The sequence below is a fragment of the Grus americana genome, unplaced genomic scaffold, assembly GCF_028858705.1.
Source record: "Grus americana isolate bGruAme1 unplaced genomic scaffold, bGruAme1.mat scaffold_839, whole genome shotgun sequence".
In the NCBI taxonomy this organism is placed as follows: Eukaryota; Metazoa; Chordata; class Aves; order Gruiformes; family Gruidae; genus Grus; species Grus americana.
This window is the reverse complement of record NW_026562040.1, coordinates 1-11,926: the sequence shown is the minus strand read 5'-3', so window position 1 is coordinate 11,926 and position 11,926 is coordinate 1. Positions and strand designations below refer to the sequence as shown.

The window sequence follows — 11,926 nt, the reverse complement described above, 5'->3', positions numbered from 1 at the left end:
CCGTTTCCTTTCTGAGGCTCTTAGGCCAACATTTTACTGCACCCCTAGAGATTTTAACTCACATCATCCCCCTCCATCCCATACCCCTTTGGAAACATTTAAATATGGTGGGGTTTTTTTCTGATATAAGCCATGCCAAAGCTTAGTTCCTTTAGGAAGACAAACTGGTAGTGGAAACATTGACAACTATCCGGGCAAATACTGTATTGCCTAAAAACCTTTATTTAGATTGCTCCATTGCAGGGGGAGTTGCTTGGTTGTTGGATTTTTTTTTTTATTTTCTTTTTGGATGGTGCTAAAGATGCCATAAAATTAGCTACAGTATTATTCCGGTGATTTGTACACTTCATATTCATGCGCCTTCAAAATTAAAGGCAACCATGATAAAATGAAGCAAATAAACAGTCTTGAGGAGGACCTAACCCCTTTCCTCCATGCTCCCAGCAGCCACCGAAGCCAGTGGGGGTCCCAGAAGGGCAGGAGCTGCAGGGCTCGGGCTGAGCGGCACGGAGGATCCTTAGGAAGGCTTTGTTGCTCTGCCACGGGGATATTAGTGTTTCTGGCTAGCTGACAGCATGTGCAGCGAGGGTAAATATCTGGCTCCAGCAGAGATGCAGACGAGGGAGGGCAAGTTATGCACGAGAGAAACAGGGTCCTTGCGATAGCGCCCAGCTGGGCAAGGGCTGTCTCAAGGGCTGTCTCCAGCAGATGTGAGCAGAACCGGGTGCGAGGGCCCGCAGCACCCTCAGGGAGAAGCGGGCACGGGCAGAGGGAGATGCAGCCATCGGTGGGAGGATGGTGGTTTTGCAGTGGAGCAGGGCGCTTGCCCCGGTGCCTCTGCAGCCTCATCCCAGGGCCTTGGGAGGTGGTGAGAAAGGCTTGAAAATGCACCACTGGGGGCACCTTAGGGGTCTGAGGAAAGAGCCCAGAAGCAGTATTGAAGATATTTGCAGTACCACTTTGGATCGTGGTGTGGTTTGCATCCAAACAGCAGCCATTTTGCAGGGGACCGCGGGGAAAAAGTGGGTAAAGAGCACCCAGGCCTCTGCTGTCCAGCTCTTTCTGAGCAGACCAGCTGTTCACGCTAGTTCAGGCTTAATTCGTGCTCTGGGTTCATTGCCACAATCTTTCAAAACTCCGGTCTGACCCCGTATGTCGGCACCGGGATTGAACTTCTTGACTCTCTGACTGACGAGTCAGCCGAATCTTCCTCTGCCCTGTGGCGAGCAAAGCCGCGCCCAGGCTCCCGGCTTCGCAGCTGGCACAGGGCGGAGGAGGGAAGAACGGGGAGAGGAGATCGTCCTCGGACTCGAAGGGGTTTAAACCCCCCTGCAGGCCGGGGGTGTGTGTGTCTGTGGGAGGGGAGCACGCAGCAGTCTAACTTCGAAGTTACCCCCGGCTCTCCTTCCACCCTGGCTCCCCCACGTTGCTCGGAGCCCGCCGGCCCCGGCAGGCGATGCCCCCCGGCCGCGGGGACAGCGCCGGCCGCTCGCCCGCCGCCGCCAGACAACAGGGAGGCGAGCAGGGCGGTCGCCGCCGCCGGGCCCGGCTCGGCCCGCCCGCCCCCGCCGGCCAGGAGCCGCCCTTGCCCCGGGGAGGCGCGGGGCGGCGAGAGCGCTGGCGGTGCCCCGTCCCCGCCGGGAGAGCACCTGGCCCGTTCCCCGGGGGCAAGCGCGGGCGTGCGGGGAGCACGCCTGACGGCGCCGCTCTGCCTCGCCCCCTCAGCCCGCGCCCGCGCCGCCCTCCCGCCTGCCGCCTTCGCTCACGACCGCGCCGCCATCTTCCGTCTCACAAACTACTGCACTTCTTTTGGGGCGGGGGGGTGAGCCGGGAACTCCCGCCGCCGCCGCCGCCCGCAGCGTCCACTCGCGTCCTCCCGGCGCGTCGCTGCCCCGGGGCGGGTGCGCGGGGAGGCCGGGCAGCGGCGGCCGGTGCCTCAGCCAACCTGGCAGGGAGCGGGGGCCGAGCCGCTCCGCCGCCCCGCCCGTCAGGCGGCGGACACCAGCCAGAGGGCGGCCCGGCCCGGCCCGGCCCCGCCGAGGCAGCGGGTGGCTACCCCAGCGCCGCAGCGCCTCAGCCCGGGGGCCAGTCGAAGCTGTATATATATATATATACACACACACACACACACATGCGTACATATGTAAAAAAAGGAAACACTTCTTTTCCCCAAAACCTTGATTGCCTTTTTATTATATTTAATAAAAAAGCCTACAAAAAGTGCGTGACCTGCAGTCAGGCTGATGCAGAGCCACCTACTGGGAGCAGAGTCTCGTAAGCAGCAATGAAAACAACTTTCTGGATCCCACCGAAATGGGCAGGATTTCTTGCGATAAAGAGGGATTTATTAGCAGCACCTCCCAGCTTCCCAAGCTGCTAGCAAATTCCTCACGGTTTAATTTGGAATAGAAGATACGGCCATGTACAACATCCTCACTCGGGATTATATGATCTAAAAAGAAACGCGCATTTTCGGACAGAAGTAAACCTAACAGCACGTTCAAACCAGGCCACCTCTATTAACAATGAATTTTGCTTATTTTACTAGTTTATATACAGTTCATGAAGCCTATGAGATTAAAAAGAAAAAAAAGATACCCGTGCACATGTTTCTTCCGGTGATGTGGCGGTAACAAACAAAGCAGGTAGGTCTAGCGTATAAACTGGAAACTTTTCCAGGGCATGTATTACCGCAGGTGCCAAATGAGAAGCTTGCCCACATCCTGGCTCTCCAACTAGTAAGAACCGTGGCCTGCAAGATGTTGGCTGGTAATAAGCATTTCTAGAACAATTAGAAGATAGTAAGTTTCAAAATGAAGTGATGACTAGGCACACAGATGTTAAAGGTTTTTCCCTAACCTCTTTTTTTTTGGTAAATACTCTCCATGTTCCAGTAAATAATAAGCTGGTCTGTGATCAGGAAGACTATCAAAGCTCATTTTCTTACAACCTTGTACCATAGCTCCCCAAAGAAATCCTGCCAATCCCCAGCATCTCTGCTATTCGTTTGGCTGGCTTAAGTAATGGCTCTTAAATCACACACGGGGACTTGTCCAGCTAAATACACACACGACAACTGGTCAGTAACTTGATATGGAGGAGAAATACAACTCGCTCTCGCTCTCTCTCTCAACACACACCAATCGGGATCTGTACACCCCAATTTTCAGTAGGTCTTGAGTTTAAGTAACTACGAGATCTCTACATCTGTCAAGTTCAGCTGAAATTTGGCCGTAGTTACTGGAGATAGCGGGAAGGAAGGAGCAGAACAACGTTTCTAGGAAAAAATTAAGGTGGGCGCTGAAACACATGAGCTGTATCTGAAGTACGCAATTGGATTAGTTAAATTACAGCAGTACGCTACATACGTACAAGATTGTATTCAGTCATTCTAATTGTTTCATCTTTGAATTGTGTATTAATTTCCTAGTAATCTTGCTTTCCTAGCATGAAACACATTTGTGAAGAGCGTTTGTTTTTTCCAGCACAATACCACTGTACCTTTAGTGGCTGAAGTCAAAGGTCTTAGAGACCTAACCAAACTCAGCTGGTCACATTTTCTGGACAGCATAGCGATAGAAACGGAGAAAAATAACTGACCCAACAGTGATGACAACAATCTTATTTTTTCAACTGTTGGCTTATACAACTTCCACATTAAAATGTCAAAAGCTTAATATCAACATTTACCTGCTAAAATTGAGGAATTTTTCCTTTTCTCTACTGGGCATTTGATGAGTTGGCTTATCTTCAAAGATTGATGGCGATTCCTCATCACTGTCAACTGCATAATTTCTTAAAACATGATTTACACTGTCTGAAAGACAAGAGAGGTTTGTTAACTTTCCTGAATACTCCGTATCTCACTCTCGCATTAACACAGCTTCAAATCAGTGCTGGAAATCCCTTTTCTTCTATTTCTTCATTTGAGGGCACACACCGAATGCTGTTTTCTGAAGAGTTCGTCCTACCACAGACCTAAGGAGACTGCACAAGTCTCTACAAAGCTGTCCTAAAGTGCTTGGGAGGTGGTTTGGTTTTTTTTCTCCTTAGAAGAAAGATGATTAGGAACAACTTTGGTGGTTCCGAGACACCTGAAAAACCCAACAAGGCCACTTCTTTCTGGGGCAGGTTCCCGCACTGGAAGCGAGGGAATTAAGCGAGTGCGATGGCCACAAACTTCCATTTGTGTAGGACTAGTGAGTCAGAATATACAGACCAACACACCTGCTAAGTAAGGCTCCTCACAGATCACCGAATGAGTAGATAATGGAAGGCAGACAACAGAGAAGGGATGCAATTACCAATCCCCTAGCCTCTCTGCTTTTGTTTTGTTGGTGGATTTCTGCCTCTGTTTTACCAATGCTAACCTATCTCCTGGCTCTACTGGGAGTCATCCTGGTAGGACAGTCTCCAGAGATTAGCATAACTAACTATTAACAGATTTCCATTAATCAAGAGTGGAGTGAGTTTATCAATTTCTTTGCTCTCACCAACTGACAGAGTAAACCTGATCAGGGCTGATGCAGTCAGGGGTGTGAGCTCACGTATGCTAAGCCAAGTCCCAAAGTACACACTACTAAACCATTCTCATCTCCTGTACAAGTGTACAGTGTGATCCACAAACATTTAAGTTAAGAGACTATGGCTAAAAAAAAAATCACGATAGCTAAAACAGTATTTAGCTTAAACCGCTTATGCTTGCATTGTGGTCCTGACATTCTTCAGACAGGAATTAGAAGCATTCATGTAAAAATACCTTTTTCCCCTCTATTTAAATATTTTGAAAGAGGTGCCTCATACTTTAAACCTCAGATCCATCTCTACAAATGGTAAATATGATGTTAGCTACTGTCAGAAACAGGGTGCTGTAGTAGAGAACGCATAGTTCTCTACGGCCTATTGTGAGTCATTCATAGCTCCCATCCAGCACTTCAGTTTAGAATCCAGACTAAAACCTATCCACGATGTTCCTGAAATAAAAGCATGCACATGCATATTCTGAAATTCTGCTGTCATTATGGCCAAGAGGTTTGTGTATGTTGATTGCACAAATGAGAATTTTTTGCTTTGACAGAATTTTAAAGTAGTGAATGTTATTGTTATACCTGGCTGTTGGTCCTTCTGTAGTGCAAACTCTGCGTGGGGAAATACTCTCTGCAAGGCTTGTAAAATTCTTGCTAAGGTGTTTTCAAGCAGTGGTTTTGAAACAGATGATAGCGCTCGCCCAGGTGAAGCCACAGCCCTCTGTGAAGCTGGAACAGTCTTCTGCATAGCCATGACAAAATCCTTTGCTGTTATTTTGATAGAAGCAACATCTAACTGCAGTTTCTCGCTACTTTTGTATAGCTGAGGATAGCGGCGGCGCAAAGCACAGAGGGCAGCTTCAGCACATAAGGATTTAATATCAGCACCACAGTACCCTAACAAAGAAAACAAGAATCAAAGGTTACATCAGTCTCAGGCAACACAGAAGTCAAGGCCAAGGTTCCCCAAGCGCAACACTGAAAGACTTTGTATGCGGCCAAAAATTAACAGTTTAAGAGAGAATGTAAAGAGTTACTGCACTGCAGAGAAGTTTTGTTACGTGGCTCGCAGCCTGATATCCTGCGCTTCTTAAGCAGCCCCCTAATCAAAACTTTGCTCCCAGGGAAGATGCCCAAAACCCATTCAACGTTCTGAGAGACAGAAAGAAAATTAAAAGAAAAGAAGCATCTAACTTTCTTTGCTCCCACGGCGTGCCAGCCGCCTCACTCTGCAGCAAGGTGCAAGAGCTCGAGTACTGCCTGCTACAAGCTCAGATTCCTTCGGACTCAGTCCCATGCAGTAACTCACTGTATTTTCAAACTTACCAACGCATTTTTCAGCTAGCTCTTCAAGAAACATGTCCGATGGCTTTGGGGTCCAATCTCGTGTGTGAATCTTGAAAATCTCTTTTCTAGCCTGGAAATAAAATGGTCGCATTTTAGTTTGTCCAAAGTTTTCTCTTCAAAATCCCCAAACCAACACAAAACCCCCCACACCCTCACATTAATACAAATACTTGGTTTATCTGCTAAACTTTTAAGTATTTTACAGTTCGATTAACACGCTCTCTGCTTTTGCAGAGTAATTGCTACAATTACTACAAAGACGAACAATAATTATGACTCAAACTACTGTCACTGATCCAGAAAATGTCAAACGTTGCCTATCTTCATCTCCGATCTTAGCAAGATCTTTTATTTAAGTATTCCCTGGTACACAGTTTAATTACGGCAGATTTCTAGAATTCTTCCACAGTAGGGAATCATATAGTGTATGTGTTTCACGGCACCTCCTCTCCTGTTCCTGAAAGGAGATAAAAACTGGAGACAAATGTTTCTGTTAAAGATGCTGTTTAGTGCACTTTTACTAGCCTTCAACCATAGCCAAATTAAAACACACAAGACCAGGGTTCCACACTATCTTCCTCCCCATATTTTTTGGTTGCTATACACCTACTTTTTCATTGCTTAGCTATCGCCATTGAACTAGAAGCTTCCCAAGCCCCACACCTGTCCAGCGTACCTCGCATCTTTGTCCAATAAGAAGTTACCAGTAAGAATGTCAGCTCCCAAAATACTTCCCTCCCAGGATACGCAGCCTGGGAACCATCCAGCACAGGTACATCCACTATCCATTCGTAAACCAAGAACTGAGAGCAAGACCACTTCAGGGTGAAAGTGTCTAAGTGGATTAAGTCAGTCAGCAAACATGGACAGATTTGGGAATGGAAAAAAATTCAATCGCTCCAGCACCAGCCTTGAGAAAAGTTTTTGTTTGCAAAAAGGAATTCTTGTGCGCACACCATTTCTTTCATTTTCAAGATGAGATAGCAGTAATTTACAGCTAATTGGGGCATTCATTCTTTCTTACATGTTTCAGTGACTAGCAGCATCCCATTTTCTTGGCTGGTCACAGTGAAACCAAAACTAATTACAGAACTAACTACTTGTGGAAATCCTCTTAATGGTATATATTCAGTACCGGATCTGCCCTCCACAGTCTCTCTTTTGCCCAAGTTGTCCAACACTGGGTTTGACTTTAACTGCTCTGTAATCCTGCATTGTTATGTGGTTTTGTTATAAAGAGGGACTTTGTCACATGAGCATTAAGGTTGAGTTTAAGTTCTGACCTCTTTATCTGGCAAGCTGAAGAGGAACTCTCGATCAAAGCGGCCGGGTCTTCGTAAAGCAGGATCTATAGAATCCAGCCTGTTGGTGGCTCCAATGACCACAATCTCTCCTCTGCTGTCTAAGCCATCCATAAGGGCCAGAAGAGTTGACACAATAGAGCTAACAGAAAAAATATAATCTTCATTCACTGGTTTAGTAAATTTTGTTACATTCTACGCAATCTTCTGCAATGACCACTCAAAAAGGACAGGCTTTTCTTGATGAGACGCCAATTAGCGAAAGACTTAATTTAGGACATAACAAAACCAGTAAGCTAACACAGGCCTTGTGCTGATATCAAGCTGAGTGAATTGGTTTCAGTTATTGTTTGAAAATCATCTGAATTTTAGTAGCATTGAATTACTAGTTTTCAGGATAAATTAATGTATCACATAAAGTTAAACAGGGTGTGGTGGTCTTTTCACAAAGATCAAGCAGCTTCTATGTAGATACCAAAAATGTACTACCTATGAATTTGGTCTTGTTCACTGGACCGCACAGGAGCAAGGCCATCTATCTCATCGAAGAAGATAATTGAAGGTCGCATCTGGTAGGCCTCGAATGAAAACAGAGGAATATGGACATAAGTAAACCGGGACTATTTTAAAGAGAAAATGCATTAAAAATGTTTTGGTTGGGAAGTCACTGGAACTAGATCTTTCAGAGTGGCATCAGGGATCTCTACTAATTGGGCTAATGGAGTGAGGGGCACGAGTAACAGAAAACGGCAGCTTGTGTCAAGCCACTGAGACCGGGTGACAGGAAACAAATCAGAGCAGTAGTTTTTACAGCTATTTGGCAACCGCCGAGAACAGAGCCGAGACTTAATTCAATTACAGGTTCTGAAAGCAAGCTTCCATTAGGAATTTAAATGACTATGCCGTCAGCCTGCATCTGTTTCCCTCGGATCTAAAGCCACCATCCATCTCTTGCCTCTTGAAACCCTTTTTGTGGCTGTTTTGGTTTGGGTTTGGTGGGGTTTTTTTGTTGATGGTTATTTTGGGGGTTTTGGTGGGGTTTTTTTTGAGGTGGGTAGCAGGGGTTTGCTTTGCGAGGTTTTGTTTTATTAATCTTCCCTAATACATCTCAAGATTTCAAGCCCGTAAAAAAAACCACTGAAAAAGGAAACACTAACAAACCCATTTCAGTGGAAAGAACTGACAAAAACCAAAAAGGAGTGAGTTGTTCTTAAAAATACTGACCACAGAAGATTACAGTTACCACTCGGACAGAACACACAGCACGTTTCAACCTTACCTGATCAAATAATAACCGAAGCTGTCGTTCAGATTCCCCCGCCCATTTACTCAGGCAGTTGGCACCTTTTCGCATAAAAAAGGCTATTCTCCTCTCACCTTGGCTGCATTCATTAGCAAGCGCACGAGCAACCAGTGTCTTTCCAGTCCCTGGTGGACCATAGAATAGACAGCCTCTGCAATTATTAAAAAAAAAAAAAAAAAAAAAAAAAAGAAAGAAAGAAAGAAAGAAAGAAAAAGAAGAAAAGATTCATGTATGATGGAAAAGTATCTATTACAGTCCTCATCCCTAAACCACACCCCTCTTCTCTCCTAACCAAAACACTTTGTGTATAAGATCGCGGTAACAGCTGAAGTGTGAGAAAAGTGAAAAGAGATGGAAGTTTTGTGTTCCTACACAATTCAACAAGGCAGTGAACGCAACAAATAAAGAGGATAATGGAGACGTACAAACCTCGAGAAAAGATCCTAGTGTCCCGGAAGGACACTTCCAAAACTGCTGACAAACTACCAGGGGTGGTTACAGCACAGTGGAGCCAAACCAGAACAAACTTGAGCGCAGAATCTGAGACTTGGCTAACTTATGATATGCTGCATGTAAATGCTTGTTTTCACAAAAGGCAAGATTTGCTAGTAAAGCATTTCATTCTCCCTTAAAAAGCTTTAAGTTACTGGATTTGGTCTCCCAGGCCATCCGTTGCTGATGATAAATGAGGTGGAAGTCTAAACCTGGGAGAGTATTCTGCATTTCCAGATAAATACAGCCATCAACTAGAAAAGCCAATACACTGCTGTTTCAAAAAGAATTTCAATGAAGAAAGAAGCAAACCCACTGGAATATTGTCTTTTCATTATTTGTAATACTTTTAAAGTTACCGAAAGCAAAGAATTTAAAGTCATATTTCACTATACCATAATTGAACTGCGCTGATCAAGAATATATAAAGCTAACAATTAAATCTCTAATAATGTCATAATGCAGAACTAATTTAGCTGTGTAAAAAGTGGTCAGATCCTTCCTTTAGCCCAAGCACAACAAACACGGCAAGGTTCTAGTTGCAAGTCCTGTCAATTCTAAAATGTATCCCTGATCACTTGAACAAAAAGACAGTTGGTGGGAGAGACAACTGGACTTCCAAGCAACAAATTACAGTTGACTACCAGTAGATGATTCCTTCTTGCTTATAAACTAATCAAGCGGACGTGGCCATCGAACTCAAACCAAAATGACTCAGCCCCACCTTTTAAAGGCAAGACACTTTTAAAGTATACTCTCACCACACGGTACATCCTTGAACCTACATATATTCTGGATTCTATCCATTTTTAAGAAATTGCTTTTTACTACTGCCAAAAAGCCCCATCAACATTGCTGAAAATTCCGAAGCGTGGAAACATATTGATACCTCAGTTGAATATTCTCCTGAAAATGGGTGAATTAGAATTCATAGTTTTAAACAATATCTGTGTCGTGGTTTAGGCCCAGCCGGTAGCTGGGTGCCACGCGGCCGCTCACTCACCCCTCCCCCAGCGGGATGGGAGAGGAGAAGTCTAACAAAAGGCTTGGGTCGAGATAAGGACAGGGGGAGATCACTCACTAATTACCGTCAGGAGCAAAACAGACTGAATGTAGAGAGGAGATTCATCTAATTTATTACTAGGCAAAACAGAGTAGAGCAATGAGAAAAATACAATCAAGTCTTAAAACACCTCCCCCCCCCCTCCCATCTTCTCGGGCTCAACTTCGCTCCTGGCTTCAACCTCCTCCCCCCTCAGCGGCACAAGGGGGCAGGGAATGGGGTTGCGGTCAGTTCAGCACACATTGTCTCTGCCGCTTCTTTGTCCTCAGGGGGAGGACTCCTCTCAACATTCCCCTGCTCCAACATGGAGTCTCTCCCACGGGCTACAGTCCTTCACGAACTGCTCCAGCGTAGTCTCTCCCACAGGGTGCAGACCTTCAGGAGCAGACTGCTCCAGCGTGGGGTCTCTCCCACAAGGTCACAAATCCTGCCAGCAAACCTGCCCTGGCGTGGGCTCCCCTCTTCGCGGGTCTACCGGTCCGGCCCGGACTTGCTCCAGCGTGGGCTTCCCACAGGCCACAGCCTCCTTCAGGTGCCTCCACCTGCTCCAGCGTGGGGTCCTCCACGGGCTGCAGGTGGAATCTCTACATCCCCTCATCCCTCCTCCATGGGCTGCAGGGGACAGCCTGCTTCACCATGGTTTTCACCACGGGCTGCAGAGGGATCTTTGCTCCGGTGCTGGAGCACCTCCTCCCCCTCCTTCCTCACTGACCTTGGTGTCTGCAGAGTTTTCTTACATCTTCTCACTCCTCTCTCCGGTTGCAAAAGCTTTCTTAACTCTTTTGTTTTCCTTCTTAAATATGTTATCACAGAGGCGCTGATTGGCTTGGCCCTGGCCAGGGGCGGATCCATCTTGGAGCCGGCTGGCATTGGCTCTATCAGACACAGGGGAAGCTTCTAGCAGCTTCTCACAAAAGCCACCCCTGTAGCCCCTCCCGCTACCAAAACCTTGCCACACAAAACCCAACACAATCTGTTACCTTGGAGGTTGAATTTTGAATCTCTCAAAGACTTCTGGGTAAAGCAGTGGAAAAACGACCATCTCTTTTAAAGCTGAAATGTGGTCAGAAAGACCACCCACACCATCAAATCGCACCTAAAAATAAAGTCAGCGGAACACGTTTTATATGTTAAAGAAAGCTGCAACCTTGATGAGGTTCATCAGAAAGTACATGTCAGCACAAAGGAAATGTTCGGGGCAATTTTCAAATTGCTGGAGAGAAACTGTAAACCAAGGTAGCTGTAGACAGCAGGTTATTGAAAGCTTTCAGAAACACTGGAAACATCTCATGGACACAATGAACTAAAATTACTTACTGAACAATCTATTTGCATTGGATCAACATCAGCCAGACTTGCTCCAATTGTCAGTCGATCCTTGGGAATTCCCCCCTTTAGCTCATCTTTTCGAAAGTTTAGTGGAAGACACCTGATTTGAATTAAGGAGAAAAGGAAAGGCACTTCCTAACTTGGGATGCGGCTAGCTTTTTGCTTTTTATAAACGATGGCAAGTGAATGCAGAAGACCTTATAAATGAGATAAACTTCCTAAATAATGAAATATTTGTTCAGGTTGGTTTACATTTATGTCCGTGAGTAAAAAAAAAAAATGGTCACTCCAGAGACATTAAACTGCGTTAATTATTTTAATAACTCTTAGCACTTCTAAATATCCATGCCAGACCACACAGCATATAGAGGAATGAGCTTCAAAAACAACTTACTCCATATGTGGAGACCGTGACCTGACCTTGATTTGTGTGACGGAAGAACTCTCAAAACACACTGACATCTTTCAAAGATTTTTTCGCTTCTACATTCAAAGACTTACAGCCCAAGGGGCTACTTATTTCAGTGAGGATTAACATTATAAAGGCTGGCCACTACTGCTGGTC

General features: G+C 45.7%; 1 protein-coding gene across 1 annotated transcript; it reads right to left on the bottom strand.

Annotated features, from left to right (window-relative positions):
- Window positions 1-5,136: 5,136 nt before the first annotated feature.
- On the bottom strand, window positions 5,137-11,457 carry LOC129201198 (ATPase family AAA domain-containing protein 2-like; the record flags this gene model as incomplete). Its single annotated transcript, XM_054812353.1, has 7 exons — window positions 5,137-5,423; window positions 5,853-5,943; window positions 7,157-7,316; window positions 7,664-7,752; window positions 8,454-8,628; window positions 11,013-11,128; window positions 11,350-11,457. Coding segments are annotated over 7 exons (1,026 nt in total), but the record flags the coding sequence as incomplete, so codon positions are not given.
- Between the last annotated feature and the right edge of the window lie 469 nt (window positions 11,458-11,926).